The following is a 23,927-nucleotide window of genomic DNA, read 5'->3' on the forward strand; positions in this document are numbered from 1 at the left end:
ATTTAGTGTGAACATACCCTTATGCAATTTTCCAGATCTTTTGTTCTGGTGGCTATTATAGAGTCTCTGTCACTTAGAAAAAAAAAACCTTGGGGGGGGTCTTGGAACTCCGGTAGAGCAATTTAAGTAGAGAGGGCGGGGGGGGGGGGGGGATATAATAATAAAATGATACTTACCTTTCCAGGGGCAGCTCCACCACTAACACCATCCAGTCTCCTGAATCTTTCAGTTCCTGTATCATCATGACACCATAGGATCCACCCGCTCATCAAGTCAGTGCAGAGGTAGTCACTGATTGGCTGAGCGGGCTGTAACACCACAGGATCAGGACACACAGGAGACCGGCAGGTGAATGTGAATAGTATCATTATTATGTTCCCACAACCCCCTGCTCTCTCTGTTTTTGTTTACCTATACCCGTAGTACCACTTTAACTGAATAAAGTCCATCATTTAGGATCTTAGCCAGAGTGAAGAGCAGCAATAAAGAGCATCTCTCTCTCTGGGGGACCAGTCCTGTTCTACACACTTTCCCACATTTCATTTCAGAGTAGTGTTGAGCAGACTTGCCAAACTTTCTCCAAACCTGAACTCATTTGACTCCTGGTGGCTGCAGAAGTTGAATGCCACCCCAGGGAGTCCTGGAAAACATGGAAACAGCCATAGGCCTCCCTAGGGTGGCATCAAACCTCTCCAGCCAAATACCAATCGTCTAGGTTCAGAGAAAGTTGCAGAACAGCTCGAGTCCTACCAGCAGCAAATCAACTTATCTTCTAACAAAAAGTTCACATTACAATATGCTTTTATTGTATGATAATGATGTAATTGGATTAAAATCTTATGAATCGCTTAGAGGGAGCCGAGCCAAACAGGTCATCCCAGGAATGAGCACTGGGTAATTGCTGACACCATTACTGAGGGTCAAACCATTTAGCCATGTGCACGCTATGTGGTCAAGAAGGTTTTAAGCACTTAAAGATTTTCAGTCCAAAAGCAATATTTGTAGAGTACATCTAATCTGAGAAGACCTCAACCCCTCTCTCCTCCCGAAAACAGACGATAACCTTGTGTTTGTTTTGGGAGCTATGGTTCCTATGTACAGTTTCAAGCCTCACAACAAATGCACATTTTGTTAGTATTAGGCTACTTGCTCTAGAGGTCTACAGCGGAGATGGGGAACCTTCTTCCCTCCGGCTGTTGCAAAACTACAACTCCCATCATGCCTGGACAGCCGCTGGCTACCTAAAGGGAATGTGTCATCAGATGACTTATTGACTTATTGTATAAGTAATGTTTTTATGTTAAACAAATTTTTTATGAATTCTTGGTGAAATTTTTATAATTTTAGATTTTTCGATCTATATAATCAATTATTCCTGATATGTTGCAGTTTTTATTCTCACCACTGGGGCTAAAACTAAGCTGATACTTCCTGTTGTGCCTGTGGTGATAAGAGGAGGCTGCTGTAGGCTCATTGCTGCGTCATGTGACACCAGTAGATAGAGGAGACAATATCAGCTCCCTGTGGAATGACCTCTTCAGAAGTCACAGCGCACTCAGTAATGTTTCACATTCATCTCAAAGGGACAGAGGCTGTCTATTGTCATCTATGTCCATGAGTCTTGTTGTAAAACATGTCATTAAATGCTGTTAAGAACAGCCCAGGCAATAGGGCAGCCCCCATAACCATTTACAAAAAGTGAAATTTAAAGGAGAAGTCTGGCCAAAATTTATTTTTTATATGTTATTACTTATGGAAAGTTATACAATTTTCTAATGTACATTAATTATGGGAAATGCTTATATACTGCTATTTCCCTTAATTTAGTGTATCAGGAAGTGTTAGAATTCTCTCAGAACCAGTGACGTCACGACGAAGGGTGTAATTCCTATGGAGTGTCCAGCAGGGGGCGCTCTATATATAGAAGTCAATGAGTACCATTGACTTCTATATATACTGCGCCCCTGCTGGACACTCCATTGGAATTACAATGGATGTGTGTATGTAATGTAATGTACTGTACTTTGCGATTGAATACATTTATGGAATACTTTGGGGAGCAAGTGTCCTTGCTCCCCAAAGTATCCCATAAATGTATTCAATAAATACATTTGCTGGGCACAGAGCAGGGAGGAAGAGAGGTGTCATCTACCTCCCCCCTCCCTGCTCGGTGCTGGGAACATATACACAGTACTACTCCCCCATTATCTGTAGATAATGGGGGAGTAGTACCTGTGCTATCTTATCACCGCCCGCTCCGCCGCCGCCGCTCACACAAGGGCCGCCCTCTCCGCCGCCGCCGCTCACAGAGGTGCCCCCTCCTCCTCCTCGAAACACTATGGTCACGCTGACTCCCCCGCCGCCACTCACACTATCCAGCCATCCGCCGCTCTCTGCTCCTGCAGGCCGGCTGCGTCAGCCCTCACCCACCCCGGCCTGGGACACCAGGAAGCACCAAGAGCGCCGTGCTCCCAGCCGGGGTGGGTGAGGGCTGACGTGGCCGGCCTGCAGGAGCAGAGAGCGGCGGATGGCCGGATAGTGTGAGTGGCGGCGGGGAGTCAGCGCGACCATAGTGTTTCGAGGAGGAGGAGGAGGGGGCACCTCTGTGAGCGGCGGCGGCAGAGCGGGCAGCCCTTGTGTGAGCGGCGGCGGCGGAGCGGGCGGCCCTTGTGTGAGCGGCGGCGGCGGAGCGGACGCCGATAAGATAGCACAGGTACTACTCACCCATTATCTGCAGATAATGGGGGAGTAGTACTGTGTATATGTTCCCAGCACCGAGCAGGGAGGGGGGAGGTAGATGGCACCTCTCTCCCTCCCTGCTCGGTGCCCAGCAAATGTATTCAATCGCAAAGTACAGTACATTACATTACATACACACATCCATTGTAATTCCAATGGAGTGTCCAGCAGGGGCGCAGTATATATAGAAGTCAATGGTACTCATTGACTTCTATATAGAGAGCGCCCCCTGCTGGACACTCCATAGGAATTACACCGTTCGTCGTGACGTCACTGGTTCGGAGAGAATTCTAACACTTCCTGATACACTAAATTAAGGGAAATAGCAGTATATGAGCATTTCCCATAATTAATGTACATTAGAAAATTGTAACTTTCCATAAGTAATAACATATAAAAAATAAATTTTGGCCGGACTTCTCCTTTAATACTTGTCATGGAGTCCCTGGCCAATGCTCTACAAAGAAATGACTCAGTCAGGAAGGTGATGTTGGGCTACCAGGAACATAAACTGTCCTTGTTTGCTGATGATCTCCTCATTTATTTGACTGACCCACAAGTAGGCCTCCCGAACGTTTTGAAGGAATTCGAGAGGTTCGGGGCGCTCAGCAATTTTAAAGTCAAATTACAAAAATCGGACATCTTGAACATCACCCTCCCCCTAATGAGGTATCTTCCTTAAAAGAGAAATTCCCTTTCTGTTGGAGAAGTGACTCCATTAAAGGAAAAGTCCGGCAAATTTTTTTATTAAAGTATTGTATTGTCCCCTAAAAGTTATACAAATCACCAATATACACTCATTACGGGAAATGCTTATAAAGTGCTTTTTTCCCTGCACTTACTACTGCATCAAGGCTATACTTCCTGGATAACATGGTGATGTCACGACCCGACTCCCAGAGCTGTGCGGGCTGTGGCTGCTGGAGAGGATGATGGCAGAGGTATCAGTGTACCTCTGCCATCATCCTCTCCAGCAGCCACAGCCCGCACAGCTCTGGGAGTCGGGTCGTGACATCACCATTTTATTCAGGAAGTGAAGCCTTGATGCAGTAGTAAGTGCAGGGAAAAAAGCACTTTATAAGCATTTCCAGTAATAAGTGTATATTGGTGATTTGTATAACTTTTTGGGGAAAATACAATACTTTAATAAAAAATTTCCAACAAACTTCTCCTTTAAATATTTGGGCACACACATCCCTGCTGACCCATCTAGGCTCTACAAATTAAATAACAAACCCCTGTTATTAACGATAGAAAAGGACCTCCGAAATTGGAGTTCACTGACACTCTCAGGGTTTGGCAGAATTAGCGTGCTAAAAATGGACACTCTACCTAAATTATTATTTATTTTCCAAACCGCTCCCCTATGCCTACCCAGTACCTATCTAAAACAACTTCGCCAGTTGGCCTCCAAATTTGTATGGGGGCAGTCCAGTGCTAGACTCCGCCATTTTAAATTCACTTGTTTCAAAGAACTAGGTTGTACAGGCATGCCAGATTTTACACTACCACAGGGCATTTATAGCCACCTGTGTTTTAGATCGTTTCTACCATAAAGATTCCAAATTGTGGGTGGTGTGGGTTGAGCGGACTCTAGACCCTCTCCTGTCCCTGGGTATTATTTGGATCCCGGGAGGTGACCTAACCCGGAAGCTTCAAATTTCACCACTATTAACGACCCTATCCCAAGCGTGGAGAGGTTTTGCCTCTGCACTGGGACTGGTTCATGTTCCAGGCCCTTTCACCCCACTGTTGGGGAAACCACATCTCAACCTGTCTCGATCCGACCATACACTATTCCCTACATCACACATTCAACTGCCTAGGGTTAGAGATGTATTATCCGCCTTAGGGATGAGGTCACTAACAAAAATAAGAGGTGAGAGTGGAGTGGGCCCAGGTATGTGGCTCTCTTATTTCCGACTCAGGAGTATGATTAGATCTCTAGCACCCATCACTGTATTGACAGCTCTTCTGACATCATTTGAAAAACTATGCATGGCTTAGGAGGCTCCTTTGCATAAGATTCAGTTGGTGTATGGCATTCTTATATCTGAAGGGGCAGAGGACACACCTTTGAGTTTCCAGGAGATGTGGCAGAGAGAACTAGGACGTACTATGCCCACTGAAGAGTGCTCCACATCCAGGATACTCACGCATAAATTATCCATTGCTAGCAGAGTATAAGAGCTCAATTATAAAATTCTTACACGGTGGTACCTGACACCTGAGACGTGGGAACTATGCTTCACATATGGTAGTCCCCTTATCGCCCCTTTGTGGACAGATATACAGGCTCTATACGCCAACGTCACCTCTCTGACTATCATAGTGACACCGGAGATGGCACTTCTCTCCATTTTACCTGGGTCCATAGCCAAAATTAAAACGGAATTGCTAGGCTTCTTCCAGATTGCCACAAGACAAGTCATGCCCAGATTAGGAAAATCCACTACCCCCGTCTAGGGTAATGTGGGTGGATGCACTGAACTTCTTAATGAGAATGGAGGAGTTGAGAGCTGAGGAACTTAATTCTCATTAGAAGTTCACGGCAACGTGGGGTGAATGGATGGAATTTAAATCCTCCTCGGCCTTCACAATATGGGTGTCAGGCCCGGATGCCTCTAGCACGAACCCCACTGCTCCTGGATAGGCCCTGTCATGTTTTCCAGCATGTACTTTAGTGACACCCTTGCTGGACGTCCCTCTTGCTTCCCGTCCCAGCCCCGATACCTTCCATCCCTAACATCTTCCCTCTCTCTTTTTTATCTTTATTCTTTCAGTCTCTTTTTCTCTTTTTCTTTCTTCCTTTGCTTACTTAAAGGGGTAGTGCGGCGCTAAAAAATTATTCACAGAATAGCACACATTACAAAGTTATACAACTTTGTAATGTATGTTATGTCTGTGAATCGCCCCCTTCCCTGTGTCCCCCCACCCCCGCACGTGTACCCGAAAGTATGGTGCATTATACATTACCTGATCCGTGTCGAGGGCCGTCCGCCATTTTGTGCCAAACCTCATCTTCGGACGGACGGCGGAATCCTTGCCGCCGCCCCCCCTCCGCTGCGTCATCAACCGCTCAGCCACGATTGGCTGAGCATAACTGTGCTCAGCCAATCGCGGCTGAGCACAGTTGTGACGCGGCGGAGGGGGGACGGCGGCAAGGATTCGGCCGTCCGTCCAAAGATGAGGTTTGGCACAAAATGGCGGACGGCCCTCAAAACGGATCAGGTAATGTATAATGCACCATACTTCCGGGTACACGTGCGGGGGTGGGGGGACACAGGGAAGGGGGCGATTCACAGACATAACATACGTTACAAAGTTGTATAACTTTGTAATGTGCGTTATTCTGTGAATAATTTTTTTGCGCCGCACTACCCCTTTAAATGTGGTTGTGTTTCAGATATAGACCGGTTGGTCTAGTTTGTTAAAAGTTAGAGAGCCTACAATTTGTAACTCTTCATGTGATTATTCATACACTGTGGCTTCGTTATCATACACTTTAATGTATTATTCTTTTTCTAAAAATGAGTATACCATGAATTTAAAACAATGTTATACTATGTACAATGAATCTGGTGTACTAATAAAAATACATTTTGAACAAAAAAATGAAATTTAAAAATTATAGTCAGAAAATAGAAACAGATTAAAATGAAAAAAGAAGTTTTAGTATCTGACTCTAATCAGTAAAAGAAAATATAGGTGACACATTCCCTTTAAAGTGTCCCTGTTTTTAGAACTTTCAAAATCTAAATTATCAGTAGATGTGGTATAAAGCAATTTTTCTATTTACATTCACTATTTGTTTTTAGTTATCATGGAAAACACGACACTTGCTGTTTATCATGGAAAACACGACACTTGCTGTTTTCCAACTCTTTTTTTTCTAATAATAAAAAAAAAAAAAAACACAAAAAAACAACAGGAGATAGTCAGAAAACAGGAAGTCCTGTGTATCCCAGGTCATCTGAGCGCTTCCGGAGAGAAGGAAGTCATGTAATTGTCAGACATATTGAGCTGTGTCTCTGTACTGGCCCGAATTTGGGTATAGTCTCTTTTTTTCAACCAGAACAAGTCTAAAAATCTGCCTTCAGGAGACTGGACTTGGATACAGTAAGTATAGCTGTTATATAGCTGCCTTCAGGAGATTGGACCTGGATACAGTAAGTATAGCTGTTATATAGCTGCCTTCAGGAGATTGGACCTGGATACAGTAAGTATAGCTGTTATATAGCTGCCTTCAGGAGACTGGACCTGGATACAGTAAGTATAACTGTTATATAGCTGCCTTCAGGAGATTGGACCTGGATACAGTAAGTATAGCTGTTATATAGCTGCCTTGAGGAGACTGGACCTGGATACAGTAAGTATAGCTGTTATATAGCTGCCTTGAGGAGACTGGACCTGGATACAGTAAGTATAGCTGTTATATAGCTGCCTCCAGGAGATTGGATACAGTAAGTATAGCTGTTATATAGCTGCCTTCAGGAAATTAGACCTGGATACAGTAAGTATAGCTGCCTTCAGGAGACTGGACCTGGATTTCTGCTAAGTTCAGCTTTGTTTTACAGCATGATAACAACAAAAAATAAATGAATGTATATTGCAAACTTGCTTTCTTTCACATCTACTGTTGATTTAGATTTTAAAAGTTATAATGACAGTGAAGTTTTATTGCCATCAGCCTAAAGAAAGAAAAATTACAAGAAGTTGCGTCTAAGGGAGTCTGGCATGTGATTGAATGCAAGCTAATCATGTGACCCTGGCATCCAGGCGGGGGGGCACCCAGTACGTGGTATTTATATTGGGTTCTCTTAGACAATGGCATTGTGTGACTGTCTATGAGCAGTGAATTGCCTTTATGTCTTCTAGACACTTCATTTAGCCCCTGAGGCTTATAAAGCGCCGTCTTCGTTTATATTGTCTGGTAAATAACTTGCTTTTAGTCTTTTAAATCAATTCAAGATCAAGATTTAGCTCCATGTGTTTTATGGGAAATTAATTCCTGCCATTGACACAATAAAACCAATGATAATAACCAGAGAGGTTTCCGTGTTCCCTGTCACCACTGCAGAGTATAACAAACCATAACCATGACTGTGATATTTACGACTTGGTGAGCTTCACTGCGGGACTTCAAACAACGTGAAAATGTGATGTTTATGTACAATACATGGTAGACGTCTACAGACGAGATCTATCACCAGAAAGAATGAAGACTTAAGCAAGACAGTGGTAGCGTTTAGGAGGAAAAGCTTTCTTCCTTCTGGAGTGAAGCTAATTTGCATACTGTTTTCCCATGTTGCATCACCTGAACATTAGTCTCTTCAATGAGAATCAGCTGCATCAAAGTCATCTCTCAAGTCACCCAGAGCCCTGTTGTTTACGGATATAGAGCAAGGAGTTTGATAGTATAAGAACATTTTCTAGTTCCTCAAGAGTTACAGTCTATATCCATAGAGCATATCCTGGTATATTCTTTATGTCACAGTTTGATCACAGGATCTTACCAGGTTGCAGTGCACTTAAGGGTGATCTCTCTAGAAGGTCTAGGGGTCTTTGGGTAGTTATCAGGTTCCGCCACCCAGCTGCTCATCTGGGGAAACCAACCTCAACTTTTGGTTCCTTGGCAGAAGCTAGGTGCAAGATGGGCTGTCCCTAAGGTTCAATAAGAGATGGCCATGAATCTCTAACCTTTACATGTGTCTTTCGGGCCTGGAGGGTAAGGAAAGGAGGAACAGTCTCTTCCAGAGGCACTGTCACGAAACTAAAATTTTCACAGAGAGACATGAAAAGTTTTGCTTAGTCAGGGTCTGTGCATTCAGATTGCGACAGATAGGGAGAACAAGTCGGGAGAAATCTCTGCTCGGTGTGGTCCTCTCCCGGCTTTTTGTCAAGAGTGGAGACAGCTGCCTAATGCAAGTCTAGGGGGGACGTCTCCTCAGAAGACAACATTTCTGCTTCTTGCCTGGTGATGTAATAAAATCTTTACACTTTGTGTACGAACTTATGGATGCTGTTGGACTTCTTTACATCCGATGTCTCTCTGACATGTCAAAAGTTTCTCTTTGTAACAAGAACACTTTAAGGTCCCCATATACTTAAGACAAATATTGGCCAAACTTGCTGAGGTAGCAGGTTTGGACAACTTCCAAAGTGTATGGGTCATCCTGGTTCTCCCTGTCGGGGTATAGAAGGGTTGGGCATGTTGAATTTCAGCTGTTTGACCCAAATGTCTTGGAGAGATTATCTGACCCCCACAACGGTCTTAGTAGCAGCCGATTTAGGAGCTGAGTGCCCTTAGACCTTATTCTTTGCACCATTCTCCCAATCTGAAACCAAACTAGACTTAAATGGGTCAACCGGAAGAGTAATAATTCTGTCCTCCACCAAGGACTGAAACAATAAAGTGAGAAGCTGATTGTACTGAGGGAGGGACCTTGTATAGCGTCGTCTTATATTAGGTCTTTTTTTATTGCAGGAGATAAGTTGAAGCCAAAGAATTAAACAAGTCCCGGAAACAGGAGGAGGTAATTCACGTTTCTATGTTGGGTAATGCAGCTTTGATCTATATTTATATGTTTGCTCATTCTCAATTTCCATGAGTATCCAGAAGGATAAAAACAGCTCAACAGGAAGGACATGTGGTCCTCATGCAGGAGAAGTTAGGAAATCCAGCCTGAGTATCCAACCGAGAAACAAAAAGCACTAAATAACTAATAACAACTAATAATTACGTAACTAAGGGATATTGAGTAAGGACGGCCATCAATCTGTTCCAGATTTCCGAGTAAACTCCTTTGTAAGAATGAAAAAGCATCTTTGAAGACCATGGATGACTCCCATGATGGTAACATCTGCAGGCGGACCCTAGTGAGCTGTTGTATGACACTGCTGATCTATGTATGAGAGGCCCTACTGTTATATAGACATAATACAGCACTAAGGTATCCAGTCAACTTACAACTGGTCCAAGACCACCCGGAGGTCCCAGAGGTCCTTCTTCTCCCTGCAAAACATAAATACTAAATGGGTAACGCAGAAAAATACAATCTAAGATACAATACATTAACCAGGACCCACTTTGTATTAAAGCTCTTGGTATTATGTCTCTTGGTTTAGAATAAATACATAGATAGATTTGGCATAAAGCCATAACATGAAAACTTCCTCCCTAATATTTGGTAGTCCCTGTACAGGGCCACTAAACCAGATGTGACCATTCAAGGCATAGACTCCTCAAGACCTCTGAAGGTGTCCTATGGTATCAGGCACAAGGGCATCAGCAGCAGATCCTATATTTTCTGTAAGGTGGGAGATCTGGGGAATTTGGAAACCAAGTTGAACTGTTCTGTAAACTACACGTGAACAATTACTGCCATGTGACCTGGCACAGATCCTGCTGATACCATCTCTCCCCAAGGTAAGTGATGTCTATGCACAAAAACATCCACATGATATAAGAGAAAACAGGATCCATCAGAGCAGGCTCCATAGTCTAGGTTTGATGCTCATGAGTAGTGTTGAGTCTACTCAATGGCGGCGGCAGGAGTAGGATGCCTCCCTAGGTAGTCCTAGAAAACATGGATACAGCCATAGGCCATAGGCGGTATTCATGTTTTTCTGGCAGCCCTAGGGCGGCTTGCATCTTCTGCAGCTGTAGGGAATCAAATGTCAAGTGTTCGGGTTCGGAGAACTTTGCCAAACCCGAACAATTTGACAGGTCCGTCCAACACTACTCATGAGCCAATTGTAGACACCTTTAGCAGCGGAGCAAGGACAGCATGGGCTTTGAGCAGTTGCAGCTACATAATGCACAATAATCTGTGATGCCCTGTGTGTTCTGATGCTTTTCTATCATTGACAGAAGGATGGTTTTCAGCAACTTGTCCTATTGTAGCTGACCCATTCTGTCAGATCAGACCTCATCTAGTGGCCATTCTTTGCCTTACAAATGACCATGCTCCACAAATGCATCAATGAGCTTTGGACACCTATAACCCATGTCTCCAGTTCCCTGATTGTTGTTGCTTGGATTACTTATTGGTAGATACTAACCACTATTGTCTTTTTCCTGTAGGCCTTGCCCCTAAACTTAAAGGAGGGTCGTAACTGTTAAAGGGGTTATCTAGCGCTACAAAAACATGGCCACTTTCTTCCAGAGACAGCACCGCTCTTGTCTCCAGTTTGGGTGCAGGCTTTGCTACTCAGTTCCATTGAAGTGAATGGAGCTTAATTGCAAACACACCTGAACTGGAGACAATGGGTGCTGTCTCTGGAAGAAAGTCACCGTGTTTTTGTAGCGCTGGATAACCCCTTTAAAGAAACCATTGACTTGCCGCAATTTCCCATAAGTCCAAATGGTTATCCTGCCCTTAATTTTGGCATTTGTGCCTAGGTTTATAGATTTACTTACTTCTGCAATATAAGCTATTTGTTTTTTATTTTATTGTCACAACGTGTGGAAGTGACATTATGATGATGCTAGTTGACACTTTAACTATTGTTTTGGGTTTTTTTTAGAGGAGGGGGCAGGTGGTCTTACCTCTGCACCTTTTGGACCTTGGGGACCCGGAGGCCCTCTGTCTCCAATAAGACCCTAAAAAGAAAGACTTATTACCACCGGCTTTTACATCACAGTCCTGAAAATCCACAGCTTACACCGAGCAACGTCCTCAAGAGCTGGCAGCTGTTAGGGGCTTTATTACAGTTTGGAAAAATGCCATGGAAAATACACCTATTTTGGCAGGAACGTAGGTGTAAATGAGAGCACAAACATACCGTACACACATTCCAAGGAACACAATTTTTACCTTTGGTCCTTCAGGTCCATTTAACCCTGGCAAGCCAATGTCTCCTGGAAAACCCTAGGTTAAAAAAAACCCACAAAAAGTATAGTTCATTTTTTTTAAAGGAAGTAAAATGTTGTAACAATAATAAGCAAAATGTTATGAATGTTCACCCCTAAGTGTTAAGTAATCTAAACGGGGCCAAAATGCTGTATAAAATAAAGTGTCAATAGTACAAGCAATTTTAAGAAACTTTGTCATAGGTTTTATTAGGCAAAGAGTTTCCTTCTGTACTCAAAAAGCTGTTTTCCTACCTCCCCCCTCACTTCAGAAGAAACAGGATTTCTGTGTCCATTATGTTCTATGGAGAGGGGAGGGGCTGAGGGGGAGGAGTGAGAACAGAGAGGAGAAAAGGAAGCACTGCACAGCACAACATCCTGCAATCTTATCTCACCAAGCTCCCAGACCTGCACGGACCTTTCTGACCTGTGAATCCAGCGATTTATGTGCTTAGACAGTCTCCAAACAGTACAGCTGCTTCTCTGCCCTCCCTGATCACTCATCCCCCTTGGCCCCTCCCCCCTCCATAGGTTATAATAGACACAGCAAACCAGTCTTTACTTTACTCCTCTGTAATGAAGATGGCTTTGCCTGATAATGCACAGATAAGAGGTGAGGTGGGTGTGGGAAGAGGTAGGAAACACTTTTTGAGTACAGAAAGAGGATTTTTTGCCTAATAAACCCTATTACAGAGTTTCTTAAAATTGCTTGTAAGCTTCAATTTCTTACATCTGCTTCCTGATTGTTTTACCCTTTTTTGCATAGTCAGTGACCTGTTAAAATCTCATGATTCTTATATGGATCATTTCTTAGTATATATGTACAGCAATAGCAGATCCACTTCTTTTAGCATAGAGAAAGCTACAATCACCGCTAGAGGGGCCTAAGTGCATTAAAGGGACACTCCAGAGAAAACTTTTATTCTCCCCCTTGTATTACTGTGTTGAGGCTAAACTACTTTTCCGATCAGATGCTAATTGCGGCCCCCACTTTCAATTGTAGCAGAAATTGCTGCGTGGGTGGGAGGTCACCTACTCTGTGTTACTCAATATAAGTCTCATAAAGTTACATACAGACAGTGACTTCAGGTAAACATCACTATCAATGACTATTTGTAGTTTAGGAAGGGAAAAAATCATAATTTTTCTGTTGTCTTGACTGACTACCATAGAGATCTAATAAATAGCATGCTGTGTCCGCATTTCAAATCACCATAGCCGATATGTAAAGTGCGGCCGGAGCCAGACTTTACATTGTCTGAACTGACAGTTCTGTGTGGCCGATATTCAATGAATAGCAGCTACACAAGTTGTTTAATTAACTTATACCTAGTGTGAACTGCCTTATTATGTAAACTGTATGAAAATATTATTTCAGCACTGTAGGTGGCTATTAGATTATCACTGTATGACAATATTATTTATTCTGTATCACTATTATTTTAGCCCTTTATGGATCTATTATTTCTGGACATTGTAGGTTATTACTATAGTATTGTATATAACTATTAATTCAGCCTCATAGGCTACTGTTTTTGGACATTTTATAGCATTATTTTTTCAGCATTTGGGTAGAACTATTGGACACTGTATATCACCGTATAGTACTGTTATTTATGGGCACTGTATAGCACTATTTTTAGCACTGCATGGTGCTGTTCTTGTTGGGAATTATATATCACTATTATTTGGGTACTGTTTGGTGCTATTTAGTCACTGTGTGGAAGGGTTAATAGGTTGATGCTATTAAACTACCATGATATTGTTTGCCTATTGATATATTTGTCTATTGGCTTAAAACATATCTATATATATATATATATATATATATATATATATATAATGTAAATATAAATAAATACATATACATATTCATATAGATATCCATATAAATATACATATTCCCAGTCGTATGTTAAGGCTGGGTTCACACTACATTTTCTGCAGTCCGTTTTTTCATGCGTTTTTTGCAATAATGGACAAAAAAAATGTATAAAAACCCAGATGTGTTTGTGTGCGTCCATTTTGTTCCGTTCTTTTTTTAACATTTACAAAAATGTGGTTGACCACGTTTTTGTGTACACTTAAAAAAAAAAAAGATGCATTTTGATCCTTTTTTTATAATGAAAGTCAAAGACGGATAAAAACAAATGCACACAAACACATCTGGGTTTTCTTTTTTGCAAAAAAGTGGATGAAAAAACTGACTGCAAAATGCGGTGTGAACCCAGCCTAAAACCCTGTGGGAAAACTAAAAAGTGCATGGGAAAACAAGCAGAGGCGGAGTTTGAGGCCAGGGTCTCCACGCCAATACCAACTTTTTTGAGTGTGAAATAAGCAAATTAACATGACCCGGGAGGAGAACTTGGCTGAATGAAACTAATCAGGGATATTTTAAGGAATGTAAACGATACTGACATGCACATGTTTGACATACGCGGAATTATCAGCAGATTATTTATACAAAGCCCCATAAGCCATCATACATCCCATCCATCAATGCTGAGAAAGGGTATGGAGCAGCAGAACGGAGCTTACACTTCATTACTCCACATTATCTGTGTGACGTCCCTTAAGGCAGAACAATGTCATACATGGCGATGGAGAACAGAAGTGTCACATAGAGGATTCCTATGCATGTCTGTCACCATAACTATATTATATGATCATTTATACAGGGTGGACAGAAAATAGGTGGATCTGTGAAACTGGCTCAGTCGCCCCCTGCAACCAATCAGATTCCACCTTTCATTTTCCAAAAAGTCTTTACACCATTGTTTGATAATTCCACCCCTTCATAACCTTATTACAGATACTGACCACCTACCTTTGGACCACCCTGTATTTAGGAGCCCGTTATAAGTCCAAATCGTTTTTTAAATTTAGAGCGGAGAGAGGATGCGCTGCAGCGCATCTTATCCCCACTCTATCTCCCGATCGGTACAGGTGTGAACACTCAGACCCGGACCGATCAAAACTTTTGACGAGTTTCTATGTCTCTACATGTCAAAAGTTTTTTATAAGGACAGGTACACTTTAACTGTTACAGTGTGTAGCAAAGTGCTCCAAAGTATGTGCACGTTGTTGGCATAATGTAAGCAAATTAGACTAGACAGTGCAAAGATGTACCGGATGTTTACACAGCCTGCGTGTAACACAGTCAGGCGTTTTGGTTCACTAGGGGCGGGACTACAACCCCCCAGTGCACCAATCCACCCTGGCCGGCCCACCTCTCTGAATATCAGCAGCTAGGGTCAGATCAGTGCACTAGGAATAGTAGTCCCACCACCAGTGCAACAAAAGTAATTTTGGTTTAGGCATAAAGTCAATGGGATGTGTTGTATATCTGTTTTCCTCGTTGTGTTGCTCTGATGGTGGAGCAGGAAAAAGGAAAAGACAATTCTGCTGTGAACCGTAGTGGCCCTTCAAGGGTGGAGTAACAATTTGTTCTATGGATACAGTATATATAGCTGCATTTGTTACCTCTGGTCCAGGGGGGCCTGGCAATCCCTGCGGTCCTCGATCTCCAGTTTTTCCCTAAAATGCATAAAGAACTATTAGAAATTCTGGACTTTTTTCTTTAAACGCCGCACTTTCCATGCAGTATAATTGGAGAAATGTTTTATCTTTGTCATGTCTCAACTTTTTTGGTTAAAAAAGACATGTAGTAAAACAGTACTTATCAGTTGCTGTATGTCCTGCAGGAAGTGGTGTATTCTCTCCAGTCTGACACAGTGCTCTCTGCTGCCACCTCTGTCCATGTCAGGAACTGTCCAGAGCAGGAGAGGTTTAATATGAGGATTTCCTACTGCTCTGGACAGTTCCTGACATGGACAGAGGTGGCAGCAGAGAGCACTGTGTCACTCTGGAAAGAATACACCGCTTCCTGCAGGACATACAGCAGCTGATGAGTACTGGAAGACTGGAGATTTTTAAACAGAAGCAAATCAAAATTCTGAAACCAGCTGATTTAAAAGAAAATCAGTGATTTTTTTTGCCTGTGTACCCCTTTAAGACTTTTTTTTTCATAGATGTAAATTACAAATCTGTATAACTTTCTGACACAGGTTAATTTGAAAGCAAGTTTTTTCATCTGGAGTACCCCTTTAAACAAACTTCTTATATGAAAATGAGTATCACAATACAGTATACAGAAGCCACTATAGATGACCTGTGCTATAGGAATGAACTGTACACTGGTCTGATTCTATAACTAAGCGGCTCCAAGGATACATGACCTTTACAAATGTCATAACATCCGGCTACTATGGTTTTTTATGGCAAAAAAAGCATAAACAGCAAAAAGAAGTCTAACGCCATTAGTCCCCATCACCACATCAAAGGCTTCCCTTTCTGCTCCATACTGATAGGGGTAAGAATGGCAAAACAGCTGCCTACAGAGGATTGTCTGGTTTGGCTAATATCCAGGTCATGTTCTAAGGCTCTTTTATGGGTTAGATATTAACCTACAGGGCAGTTACCTATAGGTGGCAGTAAAGACACCATTTTCTTCTTTCTGGAGGGGAGCTAATTTCCATACTTCAACTAAGAAGTGTTTCTTGTTTGATTTCATTCTTTTGGCTAATTAGTCTTACCTCTAAAGATTTTAATTCATTTCCCACAAAGCATTGCACTGATTGTAAGACTCCATATACCAATTTGGCAGTCATCTTAAAGAGGTACTCCCGTAAAAAAAATTTTCCTTTAGGGTACAAACCCACTTGACGTATTTGAATTGAATCAGTCTTAAAAATAAGCAGGCAAAACGCAGTTTGGCTTTATACAATTGTTCTGTATTAAAATACGCAATTGCGTATTTTTGAAGCATAAAGCTACATGCGTTTTTCGCACAGGTTGTTAACAACTGATGCTTTGCTAACAACAAGCTTCACGCTTCAAAAATACGCAATTGCGTATTTTAACGCAGAACAATCATATAAAGCCAACCTGCGTTTTGCCTGCTTATTTTTAAGACTGATTCACGCAGCAAATACGTCAAGTGGGTTTGTACCCTTAAAGCGACTCTGTACACACAATCTCTCCAAGCTTTGCACAGGTGTATTTACGATCCAGCCCATGTTCATTATACAAACAGGTGGGGAATAGGAAGCAATCTGCCTAATGCTGAGGAGGGTGGGGAGGAGGGAAGGACGGAGAGGTTGTGCCAGCCTAATGCATATACAAATGTAAGCCCCGGCCGTTAGACACAGCGCTGCTGGATTAAAAGTTATTTTTATGACAATAACTGCATCCCTTGCTGAACGGACCCCAGGATAGATCTTGGATTAAAAGCAGCTATCTGACGGTACAAGTGGTTTGGATGGGTCAGATTGTGGGTACAGAGTCACTTTAAATCAACTGGTGTCAGAAAGTTATACAGATTTATAAATTACTTCTATTTAAAAAGCTCCTGTCTACCAGTACTTATCAGCTGCTGTATGTCATGCAGGAAGTGGGGTATTCTCTCCAGTCTGACACAGTGCTCTCTGCTGCCACCTCTGTCCATGTCAGGAACTGTCCACAGCAGCAGCAGCAGCAAATCCTCATATTAAACCTCTCCTGCTCTGGACATTTCCTGACATGGACAGAGGTGGCAGCAGAGAGCACTGTGTCAGACTGGAGGGAATACACCACCTTCTGCAGGACATACAGCAGCTGATAAGTACTAGAAGACTGGAGATATTTAAATAGAAGTAAATTACAAGTCTATATAACTTTCTAAAACCATCCAAGTTGAAAGAAAAAAAATGTTTTCGCCGGAGTACCCCTTTAATGAGACAAACGACTTCACTAGTCCTTCACTGTACTGACAAGGGGCAAAAATCCTGAAGGAGTTGTGTACAGGTGGGTTACTCCACCTTCTGAGGAAGATCCTGGCTTAACATATAATACTCAGTCAGTGACTGTAAGGGAAGCTATGGTAAGTAGTTGTCAATGTAAAATGAATTCTCTGCAGATTAGATTCCCATGAAGCTTGTAACACTCTGTATACCAAGGAGCACCAGTACTATCCAGCTCCCCCAAACAAACTGCAGAACGTCTTAATCCTATCCAGGTCTACAATCCTAGAATTGCCCCTTCTTCTGCTATTTCCCAAGATGGGACTGTTGGCGTGTCTGCTTATGTTGCTTGGTAAATGACTATAATAGACTGTCTGCTAGCCAAGGGGCTTTCCAATGTACGTGTAGCGTCTCCAGTTAAATCACAGGAGGCTATTTGTGCAGTTCTTTGTGATCGCTCTCCACCCACACCGCGCTCACTATGTACAGCGGACTAGAATGCCGAAAAGGAACACATGATTCATGATAACAATATGTCAATAGCATTCTTATTGTGATCTTACTTGCAAACCAAAACAGGCTGACATACCGGGGGTCCTGGTTTTCCTTTCAATCCGGGAGGTCCTGGCAAACCCACGGCACCCTGATTAAGGAAAAAGACGTAATCACTGAAAAATATTGTGTAAGACCTAAAAACTATATAACATGATAAATAAAATAGTCCAATAACATCTCTCTATGGTGTCTGTAATTGATCAGTGATCAGCTTGGTATGCCCTATCCCATAGATAAGCTGAGATTGGACTACCCCTTTAAGGCACCAGATCCCATGAATAGAGATAAGTGTCTGATCTTGAGAACAGAGCTCCTCAAAGTCAACTATCTTCGGCACTCCCATAGACAATGAATGGAGCCTCAGTTGAGTACGCGTACTCCCGTTCCACAGAGAAGAGAGATTTGGGAGTCAAGTTTTTGAGATTGCAGGATGTTTTAGTGGTTGGACCTCCTGTGAAGAGACACTTCTCTCCTAGGGGATATGTGCTCTTCGTGACAAATCGTTTTAAACTTAATCTGTATCCATCCACTCCCCACCCACCCCTTCCCCCCAATACCACAGGTAACATTGGTTACATAAGTCCTTTCCCTTCACTGGGTTAAAATTGCTCCTGGTGCCATCTTTGGAGTAAAAAACAATGTTTTAATCCAGAGTAGCAATGTTAACGAGCATCCATGGCCTTAGGCCTCTTAGGCCTTCCTCCCTACCCTTTTTCTTTTTAGTGACACCCCTGGCCATGACTGTTCCTCTTTGGCGCTGAAAAAAAACTCTGTGCATACACCTTTGCGAGCAGAAGAGCGGGCACACTGCCCCGGCCTCTTCCGCTTGCAATGGTTTTTACAGTGCAGAAGAGGAAAAGTCGTGCCGGGGTCATCCTTAATAGAAGGAGGGCGGGAAGGAAGGCCTGAGAGGCGGCGTAGGCCTCGGGCACAGACACTCTAGCCCAGGGGTCTACAAACTGCCTCACTCCAGCTGTTGCAAAACCACAATTTCCATCATGCCCGTACAGCTAAAGCGGTGGATTTGGCTGTCCAGACATGAAGGGAAATGTAGTATTGCAACAGCTGGAGGGACACAGTTTGGAGACCCATGCTATAGCCCCACCTCTTTGACACATCTACTCCGGATTAAAACATTGGGGTTTTTTTTTACCCCAAAGACGGCACAAAGGGCAATTTGAACCCTGCAACAAGAAAAGACTTTATGTCAGCTTTTTTTGTAATCCAAGACGATTTTATAGTAGTATCAGGTAACAAGTAGTATCCAGTACATTTCTGCATTTTCAGAAAACAATTGTAGACGAAGCCCTATTTACATTGAGCAACAGTGGTAACAATCTGCTAAATGTCAAACAAAACTATAAACTATACGAATCAGATGCAGAACAATGGGTTATGGTTCATAAGCTGTATAAACAATGGCCGTTTCATGTTAACAGCCAATGTTTAACGTTACCTATGGCCAGAATTGATGATCATTAAAGGGGAATTCCACTGCCCCCCCCAGGGCAGAGTGGGGACCCAGGTCGTGACGTGTCAGCCCCACTCAGTGGCCAAGGTGGGACCCAGCACTGGAGCCGGGGAGCAGGTGGCTGAACATAACAAAATGCACCTACCTCCCCACCAAAGCTCTTTGGAAAAAAGGTCCGACACTGGACTCCACCTTTCATTTCGGCCGTTGGTAGCATTAAACATCGACCTTTCACACGGAACAGCCATTGTTTGTACAGCCTTATGGTCAACAATCTACATGAGATACCAGCCATAATATCTTCACGTATGTTCCTGAATATCCCCATATAACTGTGCCATGTAACGTACCTTATCTCCCGGATAGCCCATCTCGCCCGGTTCCCCCGAGAATCCGGCTTCACCCTAAATAATATATCATGATAAGTCATATAATAACAATGACGCTGAGAAATGCACAAGGTTCTCTGGCAGCGGTAGCTGGATAAATTCTCGGGAATTAAAAAGAATTAAAATTCCTAAATTCTGCCAGGCCGCTCTTAACACGGCAACTTGGTCGTCAATTATTCTTTCAGCAAACTGGATTAACTTTACAAGTGCGGATTTTCTACGCCATAATATTCACACTGATAATAGAAATATTTAGATCACCTTATCACCTTTCAGTCCGGGTTGCCCCATAATTCCTGGAATGCCCTAGAATGGAAAAAATGCTATCAAATTTTTCAAATCATGTGATCACCGTGTGCCAAAATACTGATGGTTTCCAAAGTACCTGAGGACCAGGGATCCCAGGCGGCCCCGATGCTCCTGCGGGCCCCACTTCTCCCTATAAAGCAATGCAAAAAGCAATATTAACAAGAGTATTATGGGTTCTAAGCTTGCTCCAGCATTAGGGGGGGGCAGTGTTTTTTGGGTAATGCTGTCATGTATCCAGGACTTTGTAGTTTTATGAGACTAAGCTTTTGCAGTGACTGCCAGCATTCATGGAGAATTCCTTCAAATAATTGCTTAATATACTGTTATTATGCTCTCTTTATAAGAAGTCAGGTGACGGCTAAGCGGGTCCTCGTCTTTCATACGACAGTCCGAAATATGACCATAAACTCAAATGCCTGGACTGAGAAGTTTCCAAATCTGACAAGCAAAATGACCAGGAGGGATAATAAAATAATATGTATGTAATAAACTATAGACATTTGCGATCTTCCGTAGAGATATCAGAGTATGTGGGTAATGAAGCTGTAGAAAAGAAGCTTTCTGTTCTTTGGACTTTCCACAGTCATTGTAGTTTTTGGCCGTACCGGGGTAATTGAGGTTGGACACAGAACACTCTCTTAGTAGACTTGGATTTCATGGAGTCCCCTGTGTCCTATCAGTCCTTATTTAGATAAAAAATCTTTCACATGTCGATGGATGGATGGTTTATTAAAGGAGAAGTGCAGCGAAAATTTTTATTTAAGAATTGTATTGCTCCCCAAAAGTTATACAAATCACCAATATACACTTACTACTGCATCAAGACCTCACTTCCTGGATAACATTGTGATGTCAAATCCTGGATAACATGGTGAGGTCACTTCCTGGATAACATGGTGATGTCACTTCCTGGATAACATGGTGATGTCACTTCCTGGATAACATTGTGATGTCACTTCCTGGATAACATGGTGAGGTCACTTCCTGGATAAAATGGTGATGCCACAACCCGACTCCCAGAGCTGTGCGGCTGTGGCTGCTGGAGAGGATGATGGCAGGGGGACACTGAGGGACACAGGGCACTGGAGGGACACTGAGCATCCCTCTGCCATCATTCTCTCCAGCAGCCACAGCCCGTACAGCTCTTGGAGTCAGGTCATGATATTAGCATTTCATCCAGGAAGTGACATCGCCATGTTATCCAGGAAGTGACATCATGTTATCCAGGAAGTGACATCATCATGTTATCCAGGAAGTGACATCATCATGTTATCCAGGAAGTGACATCATCATGTTATCCAGGAAGTGACATCACCATGTTATCCAGGGAGTGAAGTCTTGATGCAGTAGTAAGTGCAGGGGAAAAAAAGCACTTTATGTGCATTTCCCGTAATAACTGTACATTGGGGATTTGCAAAACTTTTTTTTTTTTGGGGGGGTGTGGGGGCGCAATAAAATACTTTGATAAAAAATTTCACCGAGCTTCTCCTATTAGTGTGTCTGGGAATCGACAAAGACACAACACTGGTTTGAGAATAATATTATCTATATTATGGCTCCATTCCAGGACCCTCTGTAGGGTTAATACCCGACATGGAGACATCGTAGGGATCTATGATGCTTTCAGTTTGGGTAATTAGACCTGTGGATTGGTTATGACTTGCAGCCATGTTAAAGTTGTCTGAAAGACGTCTTAAAGGGTTCCTCCGGCACGGGAACTGCCCTCTCATCCATTCACTGAGTGCAGTAGTGACCCACCTCGGTTAGTGATTAGCAGAGCAGGAAGTTCCTATGGGGACAACAGGAAGTAGGGAGAAGTGGGCAGCAGTGAGACAGGAAGCCATCACATTAGCAGTTGCAAAGAACTGGAACAGGTTTCAACGCAAACCAAGTCCATTTCACAAAAATGTTGTAGTGTTTCAATAAACCTTGAAGGTGCATTTTCATATCCAGAAAACCAGGATAATTTCTCTCCACTGAGGATGTTGCTGCATTTTCCAATTTGACATGCTGACAGGTCTGCGGTCTTGTCCATAGGACTTAGTGATGTGCCTCTACATGAGGACATGAACTGCAGGAAGCAGCACTGGGTGCAACAACTCCAGCTTCTTGCATCTGGTGCTTCCATACAGAGTGGCTTCAGATGGTCCATCATATGGGAAGGTGCGCTAACAAATGTGGTGAGGTCTTACCAAAGAAACTTCACATATATATGACTTATATTTTTCAGATATAAAGAACAACTAATGCTATAATTATAATTTGTTAAAAAAAAATTAATGAAAAGTTTAATCTAATGTAAAATCCACAGCGTCCTGAAAAATATTCTAGGTCACATTAGCACAATGTCAAGATCTTGTCTGTACTGTAGAGTTGATCCAGTATCTCTCAGTCAACAGGTGGTGCTGCTGAGCCTCCTCATTGCTCCACAGCTTCAAAACTTTTCAAAGTTTTTCTAATTGTAAGATCCCTGTAGAGCAGCTGCTGCCTACATGATGTCCTCAGATGTGAGCGACTGAAACATACAGGATGGGTCGGGGAGCAAAGAATTCTTACAGAAGAAAAATCCTCTCCATTCCAATCAGTAAAAGTGACAACCAAAAAGCCAATAACAATGATTTGCTTTATTATACTTGTACCCTCGGGGGGAGGCTAATAAGCTATTGTAATCCATCCACATGTCATAGTCAGTGGGAGAGCACTGGACCCTGTAGGAACTCATTGGATTACAGTAGTTTCTACCAGTGGACTGTATATAAGACCGTACCAGGGATTCCCACATTTTACTTATTGTTTATAGTACAAGAAATGTAAATTTGTCAGGATATTGCCAGACAGCCACAATAATGGTGACTGACAATGTATATGTCGTCTTTACTAACAGGCTGTTGTAGTTATTGGAGAGCTGGGGCGCTGTGTAGAGTGTTGTACAGGGGTCCTCTCTGTTGTCTATGTTATCACATCACTTATTATTGCATGCTCTGGGAGACCTGTCCTGTCCTGCATTACACTAACAACCCAATGACATCATGCATCATGCATCATGCAATGCGTCTTTTAAAGAAGAACCTTTGCGCATGGGGCGCTATGAAGGATGGTATGTCTGTTACCTTCTTCCTCGGCCCCGTTCTGCTGTTAGCAGAGTAATCCTTGGTTCGGAGCACCGTTAGGAGCACTGCCCTGCCTTGTCCAATGATTATCATTAGAAGGAGCAGGCTGGTACTCCTAACGGTGCTTTGGACTAAGGATTATACTGCTAACAGCACAGGAACTGCGCAGAGGATGAAGATAACAGAGACACCTTTCTCCTCCGTGCCCCAGGCACATTAGGGGTATATCAGCAGGTTAGATTCGTCTAACCTGCTGATAGATCCTCTTTAACCTGTGATTGCACGGCTAGGAAACTGCACACTTAAGGCCCTATTACATGAAACGATTATCGTCCGTACTTTGCCGATTACCAGACGTTCTGGGCGATTATCATTTGGAGTAATGGCTCATGCTGAAAGAGAATGATCAGCTAACAATGATAGCGACAGTCTGCTGGCCGCCTCACCCAGTAATAAGAGCGGCAGCGCTGCTATCTCACCGGACGATCTATATAGTAAGCTACCATTCTAATACTCAGAGTGACAATGTAAGAAAAGGTTGGGGACCTCTGCTCTCTATAGTGCAGTATGGTAAGAAAGAGAGAAGTAGACTGGATCAATTGTTGGATTGCGGGAAGCTCTAAATACTGATAAAGTTCAATGAAGATGAGATATTGGACGGGGGACAGTTTACATGTATATGGTGGATGGGAAACAGTACATGTGTATATGGTGGACGGA

The 23,927-nt window shown here is 42.8% G+C and overlaps 1 protein-coding gene across 3 annotated transcripts in view; it reads right to left on the reverse strand.

Moving 5' to 3' along the window:
- COL24A1 (collagen type XXIV alpha 1 chain) overlaps positions 1 to 23,927 on the reverse strand; it is a 186,625-nt gene that overhangs the window by 53,293 nt on the left and 109,405 nt on the right. For all 3 annotated transcript variants that reach the window (XM_069981559.1, XM_069981558.1, XM_069981560.1), the window contains 8 exons: positions 20,174 to 20,227; positions 20,050 to 20,094; positions 19,750 to 19,803; positions 17,963 to 18,016; positions 15,077 to 15,130; positions 11,559 to 11,612; positions 11,291 to 11,344; positions 9,710 to 9,754 (listed from right to left, as the gene is read on the reverse strand). In XM_069981559.1, the coding sequence (XP_069837660.1) occupies positions 9,710 to 9,754; positions 11,291 to 11,344; positions 11,559 to 11,612; positions 15,077 to 15,130; positions 17,963 to 18,016; positions 19,750 to 19,803; positions 20,050 to 20,094; positions 20,174 to 20,227 (414 nt within the window). The remainder of the gene's footprint in view (positions 1 to 9,709; positions 9,755 to 11,290; positions 11,345 to 11,558; positions 11,613 to 15,076; positions 15,131 to 17,962; positions 18,017 to 19,749; positions 19,804 to 20,049; positions 20,095 to 20,173; positions 20,228 to 23,927) is intronic.

The sequence above is a fragment of the Dendropsophus ebraccatus genome, chromosome 8 (genome assembly GCF_027789765.1).
Source record: "Dendropsophus ebraccatus isolate aDenEbr1 chromosome 8, aDenEbr1.pat, whole genome shotgun sequence".
NCBI lineage: Eukaryota > Metazoa > Chordata > Amphibia > Anura > Hylidae > Dendropsophus > Dendropsophus ebraccatus.